This window comes from Acanthisitta chloris, unplaced genomic scaffold (assembly GCF_000695815.1).
Source record: "Acanthisitta chloris isolate BGI_N310 unplaced genomic scaffold, ASM69581v1 scaffold3142, whole genome shotgun sequence".
Lineage (NCBI taxonomy): Eukaryota > Metazoa > Chordata > Aves > Passeriformes > Acanthisittidae > Acanthisitta > Acanthisitta chloris.
This window is the reverse complement of record NW_008660865.1, coordinates 54,813-81,855: the sequence shown is the minus strand read 5'-3', so window position 1 is coordinate 81,855 and position 27,043 is coordinate 54,813. Positions and strand designations below refer to the sequence as shown.

Below are 27,043 nucleotides of genomic sequence, written 5' to 3'. Positions count from 1 at the left end.
TGTATTCTCCTTGTATAGCTAAAACCGAAAGAGAGGTGTTTTTCTTTTCCATCTCACTTTTGTAGCTATCAGTGGAAAACCCCAACAAACTAACAGAAATTTAGATCCTTCATCATGAAATTAACAGCCATGCTTTGTGATTGGAACAGGTCCCCACTGGTACCCTTCCCGTGTTGGCCTGCAACTAGAACCGAGTAAGTATTCATTTGGTTGAATATGGCCACCTAATGTATCCTCTGGCAGGTTCTCCTCGTAACAGCATGCTCTCTCTGTACATGTCATTGGGTGAACAGTTAGCACACTTTAATTAACTAATATTAATTACTAAGTTATTAGTTTTCTCATTAATAAAGGAATCTAATGGTTTTCATAGCTACTGTGTAGAAATGTTTCAGAATGCAGTATACGAGCATAGAATAATAGAATCATAGAATTATAGGGGTTTGTAGGGGACTTAAATATCATCTAGTCCTGACCCCCACTTTCATGGGCAGGGCACCTCCCACTAGACCAGTTTGCTCAAGGCCTTATCCAGCCTGGCTTTGAACACTACCAGGGTTGGGGCATCCATAGCCTCCCTGTGCAACCTGTTCGGTATCTCACCATACTCACAGTAAAGAATTTCTTCCTAACATCTAACTTAAAATTCCTGTCTTTCAATTTGTACTCAGTACCCTTCGTCCTATCACTACAGTTCCTAATAAAGTCTCTCTCCAGCTTCCCTGTAGGCCTCCTTCAGATACTAGAAAGGTTGCTATGAGGTCTGCATGCATTCTTCTCTTCTCCAGGCTGAATAGCCCCAACTCTCTCAGCATGACTTTGTAGGGGAGGTGCTTCAGTTCTCTTATCAACTTCGTGGCCCTCCTCTGGACTTGCTCCAAAACTTCTATCTGGGGACACCAGAACTGTATTCAGTACTCCAAGTTGGGTCTCACAAGAGCAGAGCAGAGGGGGAGGATCCCCTCCTTCAACCTGCTGGCCACACTCCTTTTGATGCAGGCCAGGATTCTGTTGGATTTCTGGGCTACGAGCATACACTGCTGGCTCATATTGAGTTTTTCATCAACCATCACCCCCAAGTCGTCCTTTTTTTGTCCTAGTACACAAATTCTTGGCAGACATGGCAGTGGGAGATAAAGCTGCCACGGGTTGTGTGGTATTTGCTCTGTGGACACATAGCATTACAAAGCCGTGGAAAATGAGGGCTCAGCACCTGGTGGAATTTAGCACCCTCACTGATGTAAAGAGTCAGCAAACATGTACTGAAAGGGAGACACACTATATGAAGTGGAAAAGGGCAAAAGGGTGTTGCAGCCATGGCAACATCCCATGCCAGTGGCTGTTGGAATTTCTGAATATCCATCTCACTGCCTTTAAAAAAATAAAGACTACCAGATATTGTCATGTGATCTCTCTGCCTGTACATTCCAGGTTCATCAGGACTGGAAGCGGATGCATCACAATACTGCAAAAGCAATTTAATGCTCAGATATACCTGGTCTGCCTAGGTCAGACAACTTACAAAGAAATCTTGGACTGTGGGCCTTTGCCCAAGAAGTTGCATTTATCATGAGGTGCCACCTATCATAAAATAGCCTGAGAATGTAAATGCTTCAGCAAAATATGTCACTGAGGGAGAAGCTGCATAACATTGACTTCACCATTAGTCTTGCGAGACAGAACAAAAAGTGCTCTGTGGAGTTGTCTGTGTGATTGCATGGCGTGTCTTTAATGGGCTAGATTAACAAAGATAGTATCATACAATTACTGTGCATTGCTGCCCAGTATCATGTCAGCCTAATGCTTCTGTTAAAATGGGATAAAGAATAAGTCTCATAGAAATGATCTAAGTTGCTAACCTGGAGAATAAGTACCAAGTTACCAAAATAAATCAGAATACAAGCTGGGCTGATAACCTGGACCATTAGCAGGGCAACCTATGTGCTAATGCTGAGATTCTGAGGGGATGCCTGTTGTTCATGCCATCTCCTCTTCCATTTTACTCATTACAGATGGGACCTTTTTGAAGGATTCAATTAACATTCAAAGTCTTGCTGTTTCCTCCATCATTACACTGTATTTTACAGACCTGGGTCAGCAGGTCAGCTGGACCACAGTAAGTATGTCCTTTTAGCAATCAACATGATAGATCTTAATGTACAATGTGTTTTAGCATCAAATTACTCCAACTTCCTCTGCCTGTTTCTCCCTATGTAAAATGGTGTAATTACAGCAGTCCAAACAGAATTAAATAGATAGTGAGCTGAGTTATCAATATGCTAACTCTGACATCCAATTAAGTATTAGAAGGTGGACATAACAATACTGCCTGAGGAAAAAAAATCAATTTTAAAAAACAGTTTTAGCTCATCTAGGGTTTCTAAGCCTGTGAACAACCTGTAGTCAAATACATTAATTTGCTGCAAGACTCCTCAGCTTTGAAAGTGGAAGGATATTAAAAATTAAAAATGGATTTCTAGTAATCCTGTTACTAATGGAGGAAAATTATTGGATGGAAATATCTTACTCTTTGTTCACATCAAGAACCATTCTGAGAGAGAGGCCAAGGATTCCAGGCAGAAGACACCCAGCCAGGCTCAGGAGTACCAACTTTTGAATCTCTTTGTAAAACTAAAGCATTTGCCCTGAGCAAAAATACCTTTAGTATGCTGTAGGTAGACCCGGTCTCAGTTTGACTTTAGCTATTTTCCTGTAAGCAGCTGTTAGAAGGTGAGGATGGTGGGAGAGAGGCAACACATTCCATCCAAATGGGGTTGTGGGGAATTCAAAACATAGGCTCCTCTGCGCAAGGAAGAAGTGAGAGATCAATTCTTTCACAGCCCAATTCCTTCACAGCCCAAAGACAGTAGAAGGTTTTGAAAGAACAGCAAAGGAATAGGGGAAGAAGAGACCTTTCCAATGCCCTCTAGCAGGCATTTGTGGTGGAGTTGAAAGTAGTCTCACTACTAGACTGACATAACATTTGCTGTAGTTGCACGTATTGCACTAGCTGGAGTAACACACAGGCCACATATGTATATTAGACAATCAGATTCCCAGTTTCTGCAGTGAGAAGAATGAGTAAGACAGAACTACGGTTTGGAAAGTCATATAAGACATGCTAAGACTATTCATAGCAATAAAAAGCAAACCATCTATTGCTTGCAATTCCTTTAATTAAACAAGTGAGTTTTTGGTAGTTGGCATCATGGCTGTAGGCCAAATTATTAGATTCTTATTTCAGGCAGGCCACAGATCCCACCTTGCTCATGTTGGGGGACTACAAGACCCACTGACAAGCCACTGTCCTTCCTTGTCTGTATCTATATGAATGGAGCTTGTAAGTGTCAGGTCTTTGTGCAGCTTGTAGGTGATAGTACTGGTTCCTCTCTCCAATAAGTTACTACAGGCTAGGAAACATTACTACAAGACACTTGGAATGAATACGATACTTTACAAATCCTTATCTACTGAAAATTACACCCAAGGTGAATGTTACTGCCAGCACTGCCCTTGACTTTGGGAAGAGTCAGCCTCTGAATCAGCTCTGTAAGGTCACATATCCATCTCACCTGCTCAAGTTCATGTGCATTTCTCCCTCTCCAGGGAAGGAGATAGCCCCAAGCAGCACAAACTCTGGCAGGTTTTAGGCCCTATGAAGAAGAACATGACCTGTATCTATTCTTCCCAGTTCTAACAGGACCCAAATCCCTAGGTGGTGACAAGCAGTTTACTTCAGTGGAGCTAGAGCATTTCACACCACAAGACCTACCTGTTTCAGTAGAGGTCTGCAAGTTTACCAAGGCTGAGGCTTTACCCAATCCTGATTAACGGCCTACTGGGGCCAGATTGATTGTTTCTCCCATGAATACATCCCATCACGTCTCAGCCATGGAATTTCCTTGCAAAGCAAAATTGTGAGTAGTGCAGCTTCCTGTCTTGCTACAATTAAGTAATCTGCAAGAACCTTCTTTCTTCTCTCTTTTCCTGGTGGTTTGTGTAGCCTAAGACTGTAGCATAGCTAAAGCTTAGTATCCCATTATAAATAGTGTAGTTATGACCAAGAGTTGATCCTGCAGGCAGTGGCTTTTTTTGATGATTTAATCTGCATGCAAAAAGTTGACTCCATGAGTTTCTGAATATTCATCTTATCTCATTTTGTTCCATATTCTAAATTGTCTCCATTCTCAGTGAGAGATATCTTCTTCCCAGCCATGTCATTTAAACAGTCAAGACATTTTTAAATTGTAGCTAGTCTATAGCAATAGAGAAGAAGTTCACAGAAAATTGTTATTCTAACAATAGCAATTAAGGATGTATCCATACACATGATGTGTAGTTTTACTGCCATTTTTAGTGTGGTTGGAGCTCTCATTCTCCCATCCCCCTTGATGCACTGTCAGATTTATGCACACAGCGAGGGATGCTTCTGATTTAAAGGATTGACATTTAAATGAACAAGGCACAGAATAAATATATTCTTATCTTGTCAGCAAAGTAATAGTTAAGGTAAATAGGGCCACATTCAGGTCTGGACTCCAAAAACACATACAGGAGCACATGGAGACATGTTGGTGCTTGAGAGGTGGATGCATTGGGCATGGATCTGTTTAGGGGAACACTAAGCACAGAGGTGGATCTTCTGGGGTGCTATCACCTCATTGGAGATCAAACTTGAGGATCAAGAGCACTAAGAGCCCCAATGCTGAGGATGTACACCAAGACAATGACTTGTGGTTTTTGAAAGGGGAAAATTGTACTGACATCCACCTCCTGGACGCAGTATCAAGCATGTAATAAAACAAAAGGTGATGCTGCTGTCTGATTCCAAACAAAACCTTTGGGCCTCAGTAAGTCTAGGAGCATACTTCTGAATCCAGAAACCTCAGCTTCCCTTTTGGAGCATGTATAGTCTCTGATTTACAGTCCTTGTCATACTCCACCTTTGTGGCTCAGGAGTTTGTTGTCTCCTCCTGTCTACTTAGTCCCTCTGTTAGAGGCTGACACTTTGTAGGAAGGATGCTTCTTACTATGCCTTAAAAGATGATTGCACAGTGATCAAAATATTCATTGTGTTTTGTGCAGTGAAAAGCTAGACCTTCCCAGGGCTCAGGTTACACCAGAGCTCTGTAATTGGTTGACCAGTTTTCAACAAGTTCTGGAGGCTAGGCTACTGTAAGGGAGGAGAGAGGACAAACTGGGGTGAGGGATTTGCAGTTCTCCTCCACTGGAACAATTATTTGTCAATCTCTTTTGAGAATGACATCCCTTCCTGGGATTATATGGGTAGATATCCAACCTTGGCTAGCTCATTTAGAAGAAAGGAGGCCCTCAAGGCTGATATCCAGAATGCAATTCAGGGACAAACCCAAACCTGTTTCTTAATATCATGGATTTTGTTAGAACTATCACTCTACTCTGCCTTCTTTTATATAACATCCAAAATACAAATATTACCTGAAACACATAATTTACTTCTGGACTAGATTTACCAATTCCTTTACCCTAACTGGAGGGTATAGTTGAGGTTTGCTGACTGATGTTGCAGAGATGCTAATGGGAGCTGAGTTTACAGATCTTTTATATTACCCCCAGGGATATTTGAAATTCCCACCACTGGAGTGATGGGTTTTATTTTTAATCTCCCTCCAATTTTGGACCTAAGCAATCCAGCATGGTTTTACTGCTAAGAATGCATACTATTGCTGTAGTCAAAATTCAGACTTCTGTTAAAGCTTTCCTCTTTTGAGTAGTGATTGCAGTCTCTGATCTATCAGCTTTTGTTGTGCTGTTGCTACCAGAGCCTGATACCAGAAAGATACAAATAGAACTGAGAAAACAGCATAGAAATGTAAAAAATATATTTTACCACCAAGTCTGTGAATTTCAGAAGATTAACCCTGAAACACAGTACTTCAGTAAGTATCTTTTCTAACTGTTGTTTAAAATTAGGGATTGCTTAAATACTTTTCCTCCTAAAGGCCTTCAATTAATAAGGCTGGCAGCAGAGCTGCTCCATTTCAAATTTCCCAATGAAAAAAAAAAGGGTTCTGCTCAATTTAGAAATGTAGAGACTAATACTTTAAACCCAAGAAATCTCAGAAGTCTGAAAATCCACATTTTTCAGTAAATGATCTGTTGCTTCCTGGCTTGCAAGCAAATTTATCATCACGTTAGACATTGTGGAAAATGAATAAGATGACACGAGCTCCCTGTTTGAAGCTGCATGGTTATGTATAGCAGGTATACACAGTGGGGAAGTGCAATAATGAGGTGTGTCTGTTCTCTCAAGGGGAAGGCAGTGTTTCAGTCAGTGTGGTTCTTTCCTCTTACTTGCACAATTCCTGTGTACAGAGGATTTTCTGGCCTGTGGGGGTGTGTGGGTGGTGAATAGGGAAGGAGCTGGCTGGTAGACCTCACTCAGTCCTGTAAATTCAGAACAACCCCATGAAGCCTGTGGGATGAGTGTGATAGAAAAGCAATTTGATTATTGATGGGTTTGGAAAAGAGGCAGTCAATCTGCTGCAGACTCATTTTCACTATCTTCTCTATATTGAGTTCAGCTTTGGGCTTCCCATGGAGAACAACTTAAGACATCTTCCCTAATTCGGGAGCAGAAGAAGAGACTTCAGTAAAGGTTTATAAACTCTCAATGTGATGTAGAACTACAGACACATGGAATGGAAGAAAAAGGGGAGGATCTGAGGAATCTGAAGGAGTGTGAGGACTGGGAGTCCCAGCAAACTAGTGAGCCAGTGTAAAGATGATAATTGTAAGAAAACTCATATGATCATAGCTTAGAAAGGAATTTGAGATCCAGGTAAGAGAGAGGGATGAGGATCTGTAGGTTGTATCAGAGAATGTCACTGAATATAGTTCTCAGTATACATATATCAGTTTGCATATTTTGTGGCAAATTCAAACACTGTTAGTTGTGGGAATAAGACCCTACAAATTGAATAACACTTTCAAGGAATCATGGATACCTGAAAAACCTTGCAGCAGTGAACAGAACATGTGATTCTGTGTAAATCTGTGGGTGCTTTAAGAACTGCTATAACAAAGGCCCAAAGAGAGAAAAATCCCCAGATGTTTTCTCTTGGCTGAACCTCTTGGAACAATAGATAATTTGCTCATAGAAGATGATCTCCAGGGAAAAAAGAAGTCACTATTTCCTCGATACCACCTTTTCCAGCTACAGTTATTTGCAATGCAAAGCAACTCTGTTTTACAGCTAGCAGTTTGTACTTAGCAGAGATTTCTGCTTGAACACACACCTTGACAGAGCTGGCCATGTCTGGAGCTGATCTCAACCAGAAGCTATGAACTTTCAAAACACTGTGGCCTTGCACAAAGGCAAAAAGCACACACAAGATTGGTTTTATTTTTCATTTAGTTAAGTCTAATATTTTTCAACCTCCAGGGTTATCAGAAGAGAACAGCTTGCATTTGCCTGATTTCTTGCCACATATTGTTAGTGCCTTTCCTTGGGCCACATATACTTTTGGCTCTTTGTTACTGCTGAGTGGCATCATGAAGTCAACCAATAAGGGAAGAAGAGACCTCTGAAACTGCCCAGCTGGCTGTTTTGAATTCCTCAGGTGCTGCTTCTAATAATGCAGTGTTGCAATAATTTCTCTTGGTCTCAGCAACAAATGCCACTAGTTCACAATGAACCATGCCAGTGTGTCAATTTTTCAGGCACCAAAGGGAGTTAGGGAGCTACTAGAAAAATTAATTCTAAAGGGTGAATGCTTTAGTTGTGGTTGAGCACAGTAAAGACCGAAGAATCTATGCCTAAGTGTTTATAGGAATGCCCTTGAATTTTTACTGCTTTGAGTGCAAAAAGAAGGTAGAGGGAAATCAGTAAGCATAAATATCTTTCAGTTATGCACAGCTTTATGCTGAAATACTTCCTGCTACTTAAGGAACACAGAGCTATTTGTTGTGTGGTGCTGATAAGTGTAGACCCATTCCTATTTGTATTCAGAGTAACTAAGGAGATTGAATTTTGTCAATCTATGCAAATTTGAGCAGTTTTAGTCCCTCTAGAATCTGTAAGCCCGGCAAGATCATTTTGTATGGAGAATTTTGCCCAACCTTATAGAGAGTCTAAGGAGAGCACAAAGAGGAGAGTGAGCCAGTGTTTGGGAGAGTGAACCAGAGACAAAACTAGTGTTTAAGAGGACCAGGTGCCCCTTTGTCATTCTTCGTCCACCTTGTCTGATACCCTTGACAAGTCACTGAATTTCTCTGTATTTCAGTTTCTGGATCTGTGGCAAGAAAGTAATAGTAATTTCCTCTTTGCAAAGTGCTTTGAGGCTTCTGCATGAAAAGCACTTGGAGCAGCTAGATGAGGTTATTTGTAATAGCCAGGTGTGAAAAAGCACTATTTCATTTAGGTATCTACATGGCAGATGATAAATATACATTTTAAAATGATGCACATTATATGTCAGATTTCAAAATGCTGTCAAGGCCTTGTAAAGATTTGTCAGCAAATCTGAACTCACATTGGAGTTTGGTTACAAATAGAACTTGAGTGCTTTGCTGATTATGCATAGGTACGAACATATACAACATGCATATATATGGGTGCATAAGAATAACAGTTGTTCATTTGCAGTAGTTTTCCATTTTAAGTAAGAAACATGAAATGGCTTGTGGTCTCAGGGAAGAATTTTGACCAGAGTATGAATTGGTCTGATTCCAAACTGGTGGTTTCAGACAGCTCAGTCTTAGGAGAAGAGACATAAGAAAGCTGAGATTTCACTTCCCTTTTACCACAGGGTGAGCACAGGCCTGGCTCAGGGACAAACAGCATCCATCACTGTTCACTCACCAGCTCTTGAAGCTGGCCTGAGTCAGCTGCAATTTGCCTATAAAATCCTACAGCAAATCCATCCCTATCTCTGGTATTTGCAGTAAATATTGAGCTGCAGCCTGAAATAATCACAGACACTGAGTCACTGCCCAGACTATGGAGTTTTCAGGTGCCCTTGCATGCACTATTTAAGTTATTTTGAATGGATTAGCCAGTTCCATGAGAACTGGAACAAAAAATTTGATGAATATTCAAGCAGTCCTGAATGAATATTGTGTCCTGTTGAATATTCAAGTATTACCTGATGCAAATCTGCTGCTGTTGTGGAGTTTTGCAAACATGAAAATACAAAACTTTTATAAAAGTGAATATTTAGAGATGGTGCTAAAATGATTCCACTATCATCTGCAGGTAATTGTATGGCCTTTAATGAGTTAACAAAGCATATGAAGTAGAAATTAGTCTGGAAATTCACAATGTTTCTTAATGATCATTAGCTCCAGAGTACTTAAGGCTGAGATTGTAAAAGGAGTCCAAGATAGTTAGATGCTAAGTTTAAATATGATCTGGGGACTTGGAGAGATTCAACTGCCTGCTTCTCTTGGGTTTCTCAGAAATCCCAGCTGTGCTCTGTACACTCACACATAATAATGGTCTGTCTGATATCAGTAGATCCTCCTCTTTGTGCGGTACATACTGTCTAAGTATGACCCTAGCTCAGACCTGCAATTAGTGCCTTTGTCACACATTTATCAGAGAAACTAAGCCCTGTCCATTAGGTAATTTATATACTGCAGCTACTTTTCCATCAGAGTTACCCAGGACACACTCGAGCTGGTTTGTATCTCTTGCTGTGCCTAGAGCCACGGGCAGTGACTCATTGTCCTGGATGCAGGTATTATCCTCATCCTGTGCTTTCTGCTTCTCTCTGCTTCCTTGTGCTTGCACCCAGACATCCCGTGGGCAGTGGAAGAGAAAATATTGCAATCAACACTGATGAACTGGGAAACTGCCCCTACATGGCATGGAAAGAGCTGCAGGAAGTGATCAGTATGGAAGCAGCTGTATGGCCTTTCCTCAGCTATGCTGCTTGTCATAAATGAGATAATGTAAGACTGTGCCAAAAGGCAACAAGATAGGGTGTGTTGTGTGATATTACAGAAAGGGCATGTCCTAAACATTACAGAGAGGAATTATCTAATGCCCTCATGTGAAGATACTAATACATGGGCTGTTTGTTTGTAAGGACTGTGTTGGACTTTTTTCAGACTCCCCCTGCTCCACTGCCTTTGTTTACAGCTTCTTTTTGTCCTCTTACTGTCTTTTCCCAACCACTACACATGATACTATTAACTCACATTAAATTCTTTCCGTTCACTTTAGGAAACCTGTTGGGATAATGTCAGGCACTGTCAACTGCCCGTACCAGCCAGAAAATTCACCCCAAATAAATTTAAAGAACTCCTTTCACCTCTGCTGCATTCATACATCCTTAAATATACCCTCTGCCTTATAAAGTCTAGGATTTCTGACTTGTGACCTGGTTGTTACTCAGTTCAGCAAAGTGGCATGATCAACTAAATAGAGATAAAATAAGCAGGTACAGTCTGGTTCATGCGAGACGAGATGCTTTTCTGGTTTGAGGATTAGCTATCCTGTATTGTTTACCATTTGTTCCATCATCTCTTGAATGATGGAAAACTCCTACCTCTCCTCTTTTGACATGTTTCATATCTGTTTTTTTGTTTATGCAGTAGATATTTCCAGTTTAGGTGTTAGCAAATTGGATTCCCAAGGACCTGATAGTGAAGACAGTTTAGCACCTGTAAGGAGCTCATACCTGGGAAAGATTTGAGACAAGAATATTTTGATTTGAAAGCACTTTCTCTATGCTACTGAGAGTAAGAAGTATATAATGCCAGATACTGGAAGAAGACAAGGAAAGTAAGAGAACTGGATACTGTGTAAGATACGAAATAGAGCATAAAGATGTGGAAAAAAGAGGCAATCTCCTGGTTTCTCTCTTCAGGGAGTTAATGATGAGCTCAACAGTTAAATTGTATTGAGCTGTGCTCATTGTTATAGAGCCATAATGCTCCTCTAGGAAAAGATCTTTGTGTTTACTATGGACCACTGCATTTGGTTGCACTAAATGCATCAGATAATCTACCACAATCTACCACAAGATGGTAAACAAACAGGAATTTTTTTCTAACTATTGGATTTTTTCAAACATTTCTACAGAACAAAACTGCTCTGTGTTTTAAATTATCACTTCATTTTCTTATGAAATGCTATTTCTTTTGTGTATGAAGATAGTAGGTAGGTAGTTTGCAAATAATGATTGAGAATCAATAGTAAAAGAATGGTGCTTGCCTTGATTGCCAGTGGATAGAAATGAGTGTAACGTTGTGTTAATTTAAGACTACTTTCCCTTTCATCTGCTCGAACTCATGGAATTTTGTAGCTCTTTCTCTGCCTGCCTTTATGGAAATTATTTTTTCATTTCTGATGAATTTAAAACCAGTGGGCCAGAGAACAAAAGCAGCAGTTGTAGCATGGGAGATGCAGCAAAAGGAAACTGTGTGAAACTCACTCAAAATAAAATAAAACAGAAACCAACAAAAACCACTACAGCAAATTGAACTTTGTCCTCTAAAATGGAATGCTACTGATCTTACCTATGTTCCAGCAGTGTGACACAGTTATGACAAAGGCAAATAGAGTCCTACCTGCCAGACAGTATCTACTTTGTTTGCAAATGTCACAGCTGACCCTGGACCACCTGCCTCCACATGGGTGATTAACACTTTGTGTCAGATGTGACTAAGACTCAGATAAGGCTGAACCCCGTCCCCAGCCTGTAGAGCACCCTGAGCATGCTGATGCCTCTCATCTCCACAAACCCTAACTCAAGAGCTGCTGTTGATGCTCTCAGCTGCTTCTATGAATTGCTATGATGGGAGGATCTGCATGTCACCCTCCTACATCAAACCCTGTCATAGGGATTCAAGTATAGTGTGATTTGTAACTTTGTTAGAGACTGGATTATTTTACTAACTTTGAAACTTTCCTTCTCCTTTAAGCATCTGAAATCAGTCATGGGGCAAGAGGGCAATACTTGGTGCAGTGACAAGTAAGCACAATGTGGTGCTAAGTCCTGCCAAACTCTTCCGGGCAGCTTTGTAATATGTTTGTGCTAAATAGAGGATAAAAGCTGGCAGTTATGGATAAATGTTGTGGTGCAACTCATGGATGAAAGGAAAAGCTACACTGAAGAAAGCAGCTCTTACACTGACCTGCCCAGACCACATTATCTGCACCTCTGTACTCTATGACACCATTGTCTATATTTAGTGTATCAGGTTTTACTAGCAGAGTGTGTCTCTTACAGTGCTCACAGAGTGCCTAATGCAGTGGGCTCACAGTTAGGAACAGGCATACAACTGCTATTAGTACAAAACTCCAATAAACCCTTGGCTGTGGAGTATTCCACAATAATGTATGTTCTTAGACTCCTCTAGATTAAATGTTTTTACACACACACAAACACACACACACACACTTGCTCTTGGGATCATTCAGAGTCCACACAGAGCAGAAAAGTCATAGTGTCACATGGAACAAAAGAGAATTTGACATTTCCCTTGTAGAGAATGCTTTAGTCTGTTACTTTCAGAGACAGTCCTGCTATGAAAGGCTGAAATTTCAAAACCTTTCCCCCTGTACTAGAGGAAGAGAAATAGCACTGGGAGTCCCAAATGAAGGGAACCCAATTGCAGAATATTTCTGCAGGAAAACCTTTCTCTTTCAACACTCTTCTGAAGACTGATTAGAAGAACAGCCTGCTGGAGAGCCAAATACTAATTTTGAGAAAGGTGGTCTAAAGTCAGTGTTGCTTCCTTAAGCCATGAGTATTTATTCATTACAATTCTATAGCAGTTTGAATAGTCACCTTAAAGCCAAATGGCCCATTAGTTATAAATCTTTATCTCTTAAGCAATACTATGAACTTGAGTTATGATTTTCCAATCCTTGCAAATGTGTAGGGCTACACCACTTCCATTTTATTCTGAGATTCATCCACTGCAGACAGATGATCAAATCCAGACCTTACATTCCCCCTAACCTCGTTTTGCTTCCTTCAGCTGTTTGTAGCTTAAGAATGTTCCCCAATAAAAGGCAATGCAAACTGTACCAAACCAAAGCCAGAATGTAAAACTGAACGTGGTTCATGGCAGCTCTATGACTCTGTCTTCTCTCCCTGCAGCCTCCTCTCAGTTCTCTGTGGCTAGCAGGGGTGACAGTGGGGAGATGAAATGATTTCTTCCTGCTTTACAGGGTAACTTACAGGATAATTCCAGTCCTCTGCAGGCTACTTCTGCTGATGCCTGTACAGGGAGTAGTACCACTCAGTCACTGAACAAAGGCTCAAAGCACCATGAGCCAGGCAGGCTAGTCCTGGTCTTTCACCTACCATCAAATTTCAAGCAATGATCCCTCTCTTCCAGACGACTCTGCTAGCAACCAGGATTCAAAGCTGTGTTTGTTTCTGTCATGTTAAACTGGCTTTTAACTGATGTGTCACTTAATTGCAAAAAAACACTGGCAGAAAGCAAGCTGCCTGCAGCTTTTGGGCTTCAATTTTCAGTGTTGTTTAGATTCATAGTAGGCATCTGATAGCACAGCCAAAAATATAAAGAGGAAATAACTATGATTTTGATCACCTTCCATGAAACATTACTGACTGGGTTAATGTTCTGCACAGATATCTCTCTCATTTATTAGCTGGCTTTTACTTCTTCGCTACAGAGACAGCAGAAAACCCCTATGTGTCATTTAAGTCCTCAAAATGAAGCCAAAATGTCATTTGAAGGATAAATAGGAATTGTGGATAGGGGTATTATTTTTCTCATATCTTTACTGATACAATTTTCTACTCTGATACAGCTATTTTATTTTTCATTTCTAGTTTTTCCTAACAGAATATACTGGGCCTCTTCTGATATATCTGCTCTTTTACATTCGCCTCTCAACTATTTATGATCAAGTGGAAAGTAGGAAGAACTTCCGCCACCCAGTGGTCCAGTAAGTGACACTTGTGTGAACTATTTTCCTGGAGCATGAGGAGCCAGAGGGATGGAAATTGCATTTCCAGGGCTGAAGAGGTTACAGGGGGTGTGAGCCTGAATGCCTCGTCTCAGAGTCAGTGGGAGTTTCAGATTCAGTTTGGCATTTTAGCAGCATTCATAAGCCTGACAAAAAATGGGATTCAGGTTGCAATGGTTTCTGTATCTGGTCATCATGGGGGATGTAGTATTTTCCTCAAATGATTTACACTCTACACATACAGCCTGAACAGAAGGTGAAATAATAAACACAGTAGGTAGTAACCCAAAGTCACACTTGACAGAGAAAGAGAGGACAAGACTTCAGGTGTCCTACTCCCAGCCTCTTTATAGCACATTCCTACTCATAAAATGAGTAGCACCAGCATCCAGCACAGGAGATAAATTCCCACACACCAGCTCTCACCTAGGCCAAGAAGGAGGAAATTTAACAAGTGTGCCATGTCATGAGTCAGGTCAAGAAACTCAAAAGAAGCATCTCCACAGGATGGTGGTAGCATGCACCAAGTAGGCTGGGAACTTTTACACTTCAGGAGCTGTTTTTCAGTGTGATTGTCCTCATTATGGGTGGGACAGAGGGGTAAAATGTGATCAAGGAAAGCCTCTTGCTTGTGTAAGTTCAACCACCTGTGGGAGGGCACACAGGGAACTAGGAGGCTCAAGGGACTGTACAGCTTTCCTACAGCACTTTTTCCACACTATGATTGCCAAATCAAGGGAACAAGTATACAGCAGAGAAACACAGTGAGATGGAGGAACAGACACTTGGAGAGACACTAAGGAAGTTAGTGGAGCTGGGAATGAGAACACAGAATAATTGAATTCAAATCCAGAGTTGCAAGATGATTGTATTCCTTCTCTTGCTCCTATGCTTAAAAAGAGAGAGTTTCTGGTAGTACAGAAGAACCAGAAAAATCTTTACCTTCTTTTACATGGGCAAGGGGTGTGCAGAATCAGTCCAGTGACCACTATTTAATGGGTTCATCTGAGGTCCCTATCCTAAGCCAAATTAATTTTAAAATTCCCAACAAAGCTGGAAGCTTGCTCCAGTATTTGGGTAAGCCATTATTTGTTTGAAATTTTCTTAGTTCAACTCTCTCTGGTTTAATTACTTCGAAATTATTTAATCTTTGACTCTACCTGCCATACAAGATGCATAATAAAAGTATTTGAGATTTCATATGCTGAAAACCACTTTTCATTTATGTCTTATAATTGTTTTGCAACAAGACGGGCAATGGTAGTACAGTCAATGTAACCGAGACAAAATACCATCAGGAATCACTCTTGACGTTTGTTCCTGAAACTCAATCACTATGAGCTGCAGCTCATTCTTGGAAGCAAATCAGCAACGCCTGTTATTGTTTCATAATATTCCTCAAATGAGAATCAGTATAATAATTTCTACACAATTACCTCATTTCTTTGTAACAGGCAACAAAAAAGCCATCAGGATGGATTAACTTTGCAACAAAATCTCATTTTGTGTCAACACAGAAATGAAATACAAACTACCTTCGTGCAGCTACTTGAGTTGGCAAAGGACAAGGAAACCATTCAGAAGATACTCAGAATGCTTTTAAATGTCAGACACATCCTACAGGAGCATTAAGGTGGCCTTAAAATGTGGGAGACATCTTTTGGAAAAGCCCATCAGTTGCCTGGTTGTATATACAGTTGTCTTGTCTAAATATCTTGTCAGGGCTATGTATCACATTCAGAGCTTGAGGAGCTCTTTTTAATTCAAAGCTAGTAAAAATAAATTGCTTCCCTGAAAAATGCAAGCAGCTTTGTCTAACACTAAAAATTATTCCATTAATCTTTGGTTCCAGATGCTTCAATTAAGACAGTATCTGAAATCCCAGGATTTCAATGTGACTGCAATTTTGGAATATTAGTTCTTATTCATATTGTGACGTTACCTGTGAAGTAGTAAAAAGCAATCTTTCACTTACCTTAATTTTACTTTTTTTTTTCTTCCAGCTTAGCCTGCTTCTGTCACTGTTTACACTACATCAGACATCTTCTGGAGACACTTTTTGTTCACAAGTTTTCGGGAGGGCACACGCCTCTGAAAAACATGATAAAGGTGCCAATATGTTTATCATTTTGTGTAAGAGAAAATATCCTCATATCAAAGCAGTTCTTAGAAGAAGATAGGAAAATAAAAATTAATTTATTTTGTAGCTCCAGGAATTATGTTTATTCAAAATATAGATGCAGGAAGAATTTCAGGGCCATGTCCCCAAGGACGTGAACTGAAATCAATGTCCATTTTAGCTCCTGTGTGTCAGTGTCCACTTTGACTCATTCACCCAAGGGGCTGATTGTCATGTTCAGGATATTTTTCACAGTGAATGCTATTTCATTTATGAGATCTGCTGCTGCAACATCTAGCAATGCTAACAAATTATGCATTGCTTCTGTGGTGCAATATAAGTCCAGAGCAAGAGACAGGCCTTGCATTAGAAAGTGAAAATCAAATTATAAGTGTAAAAAAATTATCTCCTATAGATGGAGGCCTCAGGCAGGAAGACATTGAGCTGGCCTAGCCTTCTGTCTCCCAAAGCCTCCTGAATTTCAACTGTGTATCATTACTCATGCTCTCCTTGCTTTCATACACATACTCTATCTTGGACATTTTGTATCACCCCTCCACCTTATTCAGTGTGATGCAAAGACCCTCCTTTTAAACATTTTGGAATACATTTAGGATTTTAGTGAAGGAGATAAACATATGGCTGTGACAAAGGGCTCGACTCAATCCAGCAAGAAAGGAGCTAATGACATGCACAGATAGAGATGTATAAACCAATTAAGATAAATGGCTTTGGAACCAGAGTGCCATTGCCAAAGTGATCTATGCTTGTGGAAGCCAAAGACACAAAGTTACTCTTATCCCTTTGTGTACAACGGTGGCATTGCATAAAATGATTAAAAAGAGAAAGCTTGACTTGTAGCCCGACTTGTGGGATGGAAATGCAGCCAGTCCCAGCACACTGCTCTTCTTGAATTGGTACTGAGCATGGGACCCTTAATTTAGACATGTAGAAAAGTTTTATCCAGACTTCAGGGTGGTTTTTGTTGTTTGGCTGATGGGTTTTGTTTTTCTCTTGTACAAAAGATGGGAGCAGTGACCCCTACACACATCAAGAACATGATCACGTTATCTCTGCTTGGGCTTTCCCAAGCCCACAGCTCCAGTCACTGGGCAAAGGCAGCTGGGGTACTACTTTTTAACAAGAGGATGACGTAGGGCTGAATTTATGGGAGTAGATGCAGTATGTGGGTCAAATATGTTTATAGGAAGTGTGTGCCTTTTTTTTTCTGACAGGATTGAACCAGGCCTATTCACTTTTACTCTTTATTGTTTCATCTGGTTTAGCATTCTCTTTGTCTAGCTCTATCTTGCTTGGAAATGTTGAATTGAAGGTACAGTAACAGCTCAGCTGTGTTAACCAGGCCTAGACTTGTAATAATATAACTCAGAGAAATGTGCTCTTTGGCAGTAGAATCAAAGAAGAAGATGCCAATTCCTACAACAGGCATAAAACACATTCAACACCATCAAAAAAAATCTACAGCATGTGCACTTTTATTATTTTTTCGATTGGCTTCATAGCAATCTTAAAATGGTCATCTGGGTTTTGCATTTACCAGAATTTATATTTATAAAGTTATGTTTTGTATTTGCTTATTGCCCTTACAAAAATTATATCTTATCTGTTCCAGGGCTGTGTCTTTTACTGGGGATTCACATCATGGATTGCATACTACATCAACCATCCGCGGTATACACCACCATGTATGTAAAAGCAGAACACAATACTGATCTTGGTTTTAAAAAAGGTTTTGGTATGAAATCTGAAGTCTTCCAAAATCAATAGATGCCCCTACATGGGGTCATATGACTAATTAGCCAGAAACTAACCTTTACTCCCTGTCAGAAGGAAGATTGTTGTTTTGGAGGCATCTCTGCTTGTGCCACCCAATGTACATGCCTGTTCATTAATGGTCAATTGCCATCCAGTTTTATGAACAGGAAACATTGGTCAAGTGGAGAAAACCCAAAGATCAATATATTTTGCTCAAATTAACAACACAGGAGGGAACTAGAGTTGGCTGCATTTTCCTGGAGAAGATACTTGTTTGCTAAAGATACATGCCTTTCATGAAAATTAAGATTTGTTTTCTTTTTTCTTTTTTTCTTGTGAGAAACTAGTAAAAATCCATCATCTACTGCTGCTAACAAAAAGATCCTATTTTTTCTAATTTTTAGATTTCATTCATTCATCATATTTGTTCCCTCTTGTCATATTTTATTGCTGCACTGCTGTACCTTCAGGATTTTTTCATGTTTATTTTTTGAGCTTTTCCTTCTTTTGAGCATAATTGGTGTTTTATTTCCTCTACTTTACTTGATACATCTTAGTCTTCTTTTCCTCTGTACCTTAGATTTATCTATGAACTTTGGGAACAAAGCCTTTTCTTTGCCATTTTGTTTAGATCTCAGATAACTATGTTTATTTATTTATTTATTTATTTTCTTTCAAAATAGCACAAAAGTTCTATTTCAAAATAATGTGATTCATTGGAAGACAGTTGAATTTGATCTGGCATTAACAGTAACACTGCAAACAATGTAGAAACCTCCCTAGACAGTTTTTAGCAGTCTGAGCTATCAGATCTGTAGGTGCAGCTTCTTTATAGAGGAAACCACTTGTTTAAGACACAAAATAGAAAGCATTCAGAAGAAGTATGTCTAATAGCTTGCCACTGGCTTAAAATGACAATTACAGGTATGTGGGTCTAATGATGGAGATCACCAGCTCTCTGGCATAGTTAGTGTGATCAGTAAAACATTGATGGTTGATTTTGGATGCAGGAGCAGGTAACTTCCAGAGATGACTGGTCTGGGGCCAGGTAAGGAAAGGCCCCAGTTGCAGAATGCCATACAGGAATGATAAATTAAACCAGACTGTCAAAGAGCCCATGAAGAACATCTGCTTAGCAGCTACATACTCCGAAGCTGACATGTGCTAGTGGTTCTGAGGGGGAGTTTTAGCATATGCACTTGGCACCACAGAGGAATCGTGTGCCAGCCAGAAAGAAAGGGTTCTAAAACGTAAAGGCTTGATGAGACTTGGTCAGAGAAGTGAGGTACATGCACATGCTTTGTGTCCCTCAGCTATCACCAAGGTTTACTTGAGAAATGTAAACTTTTGGAAATGAACCTGATAGAGGCTTTCACTGGTCTGGGGACAACAGCTAAAAGGATAAGATAGGCAAATAGCAGGTAAAAGTTACAGAGGCTAAATATATTTCTTGCATGGTGAGACTGTGAAGCAGATAGTGGCTATGCAGTAAAGCCTCAGTATTGCTTCACTACTGAAAAAAAAAGTAATGGATAGGTTATGTATTGGGTTCTCTGCTCATGGAGATGGAAGGACCTACAGATAAGGATCTGATTCCCGTCCTGGTTCTGCCACTGACCTTCACTTCATCCCTCTCTTTGCCTTTCCTAGGAATTTGCCACCACAAGCTGCTTTGACAAAGCACTTGGATATATGATGCTGGCAAATACTAAAACAAGTCAGGTGAAAACTACCTTGAGATCAGTGGTGGAGAGACTGGCATTTCTAGAGTGCTGCTACTATTTGTATTGTCTTCATATTGTGTGCGATAATATCCAATATTTTTGCAGAACCTGTCAGGAAAGAAGTATTTCTGCTTCTCAACACTAGATTAATTTCACCCATAGCAAACTGTGTGCATACCGTAAAATACAATTTATAATTTCATTCTGTTTTCTAGCATTTGGCCACAGACAAGTTTTTTACGCTGCCCTTGCTTTTCTGGTATGTATAAAAATGAAGTTTTATTAATGATCACGGAATAGGAGTAATTCACAATTTAGTAAAATGCAGTAATGCTGCTATGCATTTGTGTATGTACATAGATATACATTCATACCCACAGCCCTGTGTCCTTTGACTGGATTTAATACTAATCTGTTAAGGTTTCTAGGTCAGGAAGTCTCCTACTACTATTTATGTATACAGAGCCTAATGTGAAGTAGAGTATCTAGGAGCCATACGAACATCATCAGCATTATCACTACTGTTAATTGTGTTAAAACACTAACATTTAGACAGGTTGATGATTTACATCCCAAGCAGACTTTGCAACAGTTCAGTATACCCTGAAATAGATACTAAAACCAATAAAAAATATCCCTGCCAAAGTGGGTTAAGCCAAGGGAAAGTGCAGCTGATGAAGAATGCCTGAGACTACCAAACTTGATTCTTGAATGAACATCACCACATAGTGACTCAGAGGCTCAGTAAGAAGTTCTCACATGGAAATGTATCTTCTCTCTGTCCTCTGTGAACATTGCATTTGGAAATGCTGCATGGCGACTTACCCAAGCAAGCATGGGCCAGTAGCCAAACAGTCAGTCTCTTTGAAAATCAGATACAGATCAGTTTCCAGAAATGTAACAGGAAGACATGACAGTAATGTGTCTAGGCCACTTCAGGAAAACACTATTCAGAAAAATGTTCTAAAACTCCTTAGCAATATTTAAATGCTTTTGTAAATCTGGACCCTTAAAGATCACAGGTTTGGCAGTGTTTATCTCTAGGTCTCGCCATGCAGTTCTCAGCTTTACTTGCCCTAATAAGGTAGAGCAAAGACAAACAAAATACTCATATGAAGAAGTTCAGACACTCCATGAAGCTCCAGAGCCAAAAGCAATAACCCAGTGCTGCAGAGACAGGAGATTGTGGCCGTGGTAGGCAGCAGTGCACCCAGAACCTTGCTGTCTCCACCTTTCCCAGGCTCAGGGGTGTTCGAAACTGGGCAAGCTGCTTGTCTGAATATTCAGTGCTACCAGAAAAACCAGTCCTTGTCAAAGACTCTGCATATAAAAATACTCCTTTTCTATTGAAACATCCTTTCTTGCCTCAATGTAACATGCTCTGCTATAGGTTTTAAGGAAATTGCTGCCATCAGGCAAAGGGATGTCAAGGATTTGCTATAAAATATGGCAATCCCCCTTCAGATCTGCATGAGCACCTGGTCTGTGGCCTGAATTCTTACAGGTCTTTTGAGTACTTCTTACCCATGGAAACTCAAAACCTTTCCCTTTCAGATCTCATGCTGACAGATTACCTGACAATGAATTTAAAACATCAAGATATGAAATAAAATAATTTGAGCTGTTTTCACAGGTTTCTAAAACATATGAATAAAATATTTGGAAGATTTCTTTTCCTTACCTTCTTTTAAGGCTTGTCTTTATTACATATCCTGATTTAAGAGTATACATCTGCAGCTGCTGTAAACAACAGAACTGAGTAATTTGAAGAGTGTCTGCAGGCCCTTCTGAAATATTCACATATTTAGAGAAATTAAGCTTTGCAGGGATGTTTTTCTCATAGGGTACACATGGCATGTAAAGAGGGGGAACAGTATGTAGACTTCAATATTTTACAATCATAGATATAGTAAGCTTTCCCACTGTGGTTCACCACTGCCCCATATTCATATCTGAGACACTAAGGACATTTAGCAGTACTTCTCAATGGAGAATGTTAAAAGTCACATTTCTATAGAGGGACATAAGAGTTAGTTCCAGTAGAACGCAGCTGCAGAGTCAAAGATAAGTCAATAAAAGTCCATGCAGAAATGCTCTTTGCTATTTTTACTTAGAATTGATTATAGAATTAGTAGGGATTAACTATCGGGGTGTGAATATCTCTTGCTCCACAATAATATAGACATCACACATTTCAGTATGTACAGTGTTTCACAAAACCACTTTTAACTTTGAAACCTTTTTTAAAAAATAATGCTAATCAGAAAAAAAAATCATGTTCCTAGGTCATAACTGGAAGTATGTAAATTAAAATTACTTCTGTTGCTATGACTAGAGTTATAGCTTCTGATATGGTATTTTATATTAGGATTTCCTTTTCTGTCTGTTTAGTGTTTTATGTTTGGTATTTATGATAGATGACAGTCAGTTAGTTGTAATTAAAAAAATACAAAAGGACAGCAGGATTTGAACCATAACTACCTATCCATGCAGAATAACAGCTAATAGACCTTATTTAAACTTTCCAAACAAAGCACACAGGTATCTCTGTCAAAAAAGGTACAATGCTATCTACAATGTTCTTTTAGATAATGGCACATTTCAATATAAAATGAGGTTACATATTCTTTCAATAATTTTTAATTGGAGTTTGTTACGGTTGACTTTCAGAATTGACTTAAAAACGATAATCTTATTTCTTTTTTTGTATTAATTTTGTGACTTCACACTTTTAATGTCTCTAGGTTTTATCACTTTTCCTTTTTATTTTAACTTCTTACACTTTTCCGGCCTTGCAAAATTTAGAATAACAAATGATAGGAGAAAGCACAGTTTTAACATTGTTTTTTCACTTTGAGAGGACAAATCAGTTTTCAAACCCAGAAATTGATAAAAAAGTTCACTTCAGTCCAAAATTTATACAGCATTTTGGTTTTCTTCATAAAGCAGGGAGAAAATGAAAAACATAAAATTACATAGTTGTGCTGATAGGCCTTCTTTTTTTCAGGAATTGAAACTGGTTTTCCAACCAGTTCCCACGTTAGATATGGGTAAATATTGTTTTTGATTCTTCAGTAATTAGAACTGATGAAGTACTGAAAGCCTCAAGTGAATCTGAAATCACGTTGTTCTATGTGCTGTATAATCAAATGGGGATCTATGGTACCTGTTAGGACTGGAAATGGCATAACCAGATAGTTGAAGAACCAGGAAAGGTACTGGGTCCCTTTGTTTATCAATTCCAGACTACTATCCATTCAACCAGTCTGCCCTTCAGAGAACCTCTGCTTTTGTATTCACCCAATTTTTCCTTCCTGTTCTGCTGAACACTTTTGAAGGTGTGTGTAGGAAGAGTTTAGGCACATTGTATCATGACGTCTTCACGAAACCAATGGTCAGATTTTCGCCTGATCTTCGCAGCCTGGATTAAATCCAGAAGAAATCAAGAAAAACATCTTGCTGAGTTCCTTAGACCCAGGGAGCCTCCCTGACCTCCCCAAAGCAAAGCATGTTGCACACATTGGGCATGGCAAGCACACTGAAGGCCTGCCTGCACTGAGCTCATGGAGCTGAATCAGAGGTTTTCACCCCAGGCTGCACCCATGGTGCTCACTAGACACTTGTGTATTTGACAAAGATCACTGGCTGTATTTTGGAGTACATATTTTCTGTCTACAGAGACTGAATTGTAATGGGGGAATTCTGGTTATGCACTGCAATGCAGTTACCTCAGCATTTTAGGCATAGAACTGAGAATATGTTTTTGATGTCTTGCAGATATGTGAAGCTGGAAATCACTTTATCAACATAGCTTTAGCTCACCAAAGTCATTCAGGTCTGTCTGTTTCCTATTTGTCTATTTAAGACTGAAGTATGCTTAACCTATCCATCTTCTGCTGGTGTACAGTAATTTATGTACCTGCATCCCCAGAATAAAGAAAGATGAAGTAGGTACCATGCCATCAGTCTAACATCTTCAAAATAAATGTGGTGACAAGGAAACATTAGCAACACTGTTGTTGGTCCAAAGCTTATAGCAAATTTATCTTAATTAGACACAGCTGCAGTTTAAATATGGATTTAAGCAGAGGAGGTTTTTAAAGCACACTGGTGACTGAGAGCAGCAGATTCCATTTTAAATAAGTCTCAAAAGCTTTTAGACTATATTGCAGGGTTTTTAGGTACATGCATCTCTGGCAAAGATGTACACATACACATACACAAAGATAGACTCATGAATACCTACACAGGCATCAGTGCATATGTACACTCTTAAAAGGCTGCTCCAAACATGGGCTTTCAGGATCTTTTTTATCTAGGGAATCAAAGTTATTCTATATACACTGGAAAGTAGAATATATTTTCAGACAATAATAGTATGATTTCCCACAATAGCACCCTATTCAAAACAATCCCTCACCACAGTATGATCAGCTTCACACAGAAGTCAGTTTCTATTCTGGAATGCTTTTCATGCAGTGTGGTTAGGCAAATGCTTATGTTGTTTATTGCAAGGAGCCTAATTCAGTTTAAAAGGAGCAAGAGCCAAATAGTTCCTTTACATTCTCAGTGCCTACAAGTATTAAAGATAGCACTGCTGCCAGCACTTCAAAATGAAGTATTGCATATTGATAATTGATAATTTCTGCAATTCTTTTCTTACTTCTTGAATAGGATACTGCAGGTTCTTGATCAGAAATCACTTTTGTTCTGAGATATTTTCTAACAGAAGATCTTTCAATTCCAACTTCTGAATAAAGGGATTATTCTTACCTGTTCTCCATTTACCCTTCACTAGTCCAAGGCAGTGATGAAAGGGGAAAAAAAACAACCAAAGGAAAAAACCACAACAAAATAAGTCAAACAATAAATCATAACTGACTCCACATGTATTAGATACCCCAATTTGTATTAGATATTAAATACCAAAAATATAAAGATTACACTGCAGCATTTTGTGTGAGCATTCAGTGGCTGTAGAGAGTCATCCTGTTAGCTCTGGAGTTGTTTTCCTATTCTACCCAGAGATGAAGGGTGAGGATCTGGGGACAAACAGGTGCGTGTTCCTGAGTCAGGCTGAATAAGATACATCTGCAACCTTTACATTCCAGAAGAGTGCCTTTAGTCCTCTCCTGCTGGCTAGTCCATATTAAACTAGTCTCTCTTCTGATGAACAGTTGCATCTTTTGGACATGCCAGACCTTCTTGTAAAAAATAATACAAGGTTTGCTAAGCAGCATTGTTGCTGGGATAAATACAGCTTTTGCTATCTCAAAAGTTTTCACTGAAACTTTTCTAAAAAGTTGTACTCTGAGAGCATTGGCCAAGGGGATGGCTGTCACATAGACAAGCTGTGATAAAGTTCATTTCCCCCCTCCCTGTTTTAAAACTGCTTCTGTCTGATTTCGCACCCCTCTCCTTTTTTTGCTTTCATAAGGAAATAAAACCTGTTTTCCACATCCAAGCTACAACCCCTTCACGTGGCTTTTCCTGCTGGTATCGTGTCCCAACTACACATATGAGGTACATGACTTTCTTCTGCTTATATGCAAAGGGTAGGGTGTGTGCTTCAGCCTTTGTCTGCAGAAAATCTGCAATGCCTCCATGCAATTTCCTCTGCACATCAATTATTCTGTTCTGTATGTCAAAGTCTCCTTGATCCCACAAGTATTTCTCCACCAGACCCCTCTCTTTCCACTCATAACTTTCATGACTCACATCTATATTTCCCTCCACTACAGACTCCCCAGTGACCCAAGGATTTACCACCCATCTCTTCACCCATCCAGCACACTGTGGGGTTCATTTCTAACAATCTTCCCTCTCCCATTTCCGGTACAAGTACCACACTCTTTTTCCAGGGGTAGCTTTTGAAAACTTGCCCCTTTGCTTTACATAAAATACACAGCTAACCGTGCCTTTTTCTTTGCAACAGGCTGGGTCTTGGATAAGTTTCACAGTGATGACACAAACTCTGCCAGGTAGGTTTGAAATAGGATGAAGATAGCCTCTAAAGTATTGTTTGTGGAAGTGAATTCTGTAAGCCTAGAATTTGCCAAAAAAAAAAAAGAATAGCCTATGAAATACAGAAAGCTATAGAGAGTGCAAACACTACTACAACATGTTTGATTAAAACCAGCTCTCAGCTTTTTGTGAAATATTGCTGCTTCTTCTGTTTTCACAGCAAAAGCAAACTTTGAAATTTAGAAAGAAACCCACCGATATTCTTAATTTACAGTCAATCATTTTTGATATGGGAAAATTTCTTTGCATTGTAAGCCTGGAATAGTACTTCTAATAGGGAGAGAAAAGCAATGTACTTAGTATTTTGAAAAAAGGAAAGTCACAAGACATTCCTGGTAGCATTTCTGGTTTGCTTATGTCTTGGCAGATAGCTTATAACAGCAGCCTTCTTAGTAGCATTTGTGACTCTTGTTTGGTACTTTTCTGCATCCTTAGAGACTTAAATACCCATAAAAATATGGTCCCTGGGACTGAGCTCTCCAAAACATTAATTTGTAATCATATTTTCCATTTCAAATTAGAATTCTATAAAAATTGCTTGCAAAAATTAGCCCCATGTGGTTTACAAATGAAAAAAAAATTAATTTCAAAAGTGGGTTGAACTGCATCATGTAAAAGTTAAACTTTATATTTTGGTTGGAAAGATGAAACATTTTTGTGCTTTAGGCTCTGGTATGGAAATTATCTGAAAGTTTGGGGACATGTAGGGCTGTCTCTATAATGGCAGGAGCAGCAACATATGCAGTGCACACATCCTTGCTATAATTGTACCAGACATAACTTGACCAGATGCCAAATGAATGTTTCTGATTCATCATCTCATTTTAAGGAAGAAATGCACCAACACCGATAAAAACATTCCCCATTTGATGCCACTCAGCCTGAAGGGAGAGGTACCCAAGATCCACTTACTGGCTCCTGAGAAACACAGCAGGGTCCTGGGAATCTGTATTATTGGGCTTTTTGAGATCTCGCTAAGCCAGGCAGCTACTGCCTAGTTGCTCCAGGGCCAAGCTCTCCCTCCACACAGCAGGAAGTTACAGCACATCTCCCTGTTATGGTTGGGAGCCAGAGGTAAAAACAAAGAAGGGTTATAGTCCTAAAGCAAACCAGAAAAATAGTCAAGAGTGGCTGTGGGTAATTCTGTGTTGAGAGAGCATCATAGCCAAGGAGGCCTTGAGATTTATGGTGAAGTCATGGGTGATACAGAGTGTGTCCAACAGATGAGAACATCACCTGTGTGAATTCTGATGTGGAGGCTGAGCCTCAGCTTATGTGTATATCAGCAACTGCAGGGCTGAGAGCAAGGGCAGAGTTGTCTCTGCCCACAGAACAGACTGCAAACATTTCCATAAGCTCTATTGTATTCATAGAAACTGACACTGAAAGAAGATATGTGACCCTTTTCTTTAAATATTTTTCCTTGCTAGTTGGCATTTTTGCTTTTCTGATGGTCATCCAGATGTC

At 39.6% G+C, this 27,043-nt stretch overlaps 1 protein-coding gene across 1 annotated transcript in view; it reads left to right on the top strand.

The window, feature by feature from the left end:
- TECRL (trans-2,3-enoyl-CoA reductase-like) overlaps positions 1-27,043 on the top strand; it is a gene marked incomplete at its 5' end in the record, with an annotated part of 46,994 nt that overhangs the window by 19,852 nt on the left and 99 nt on the right. Inside the window, 10 exon segments of the mRNA XM_009069974.1 lie at positions 150-194; positions 2,013-2,116; positions 13,797-13,912; positions 15,937-16,042; positions 17,686-17,758; positions 19,768-19,811; positions 23,330-23,387; positions 24,990-25,075; positions 25,488-25,533; positions 27,007-27,043. The exon segment at positions 27,007-27,043 is cut by the window's right edge and continues 7 nt beyond it. Coding sequence (XP_009068222.1) covers positions 150-194; positions 2,013-2,116; positions 13,797-13,912; positions 15,937-16,042; positions 17,686-17,758; positions 19,768-19,811; positions 23,330-23,387; positions 24,990-25,075; positions 25,488-25,533; positions 27,007-27,043 — 715 coding nt within the window.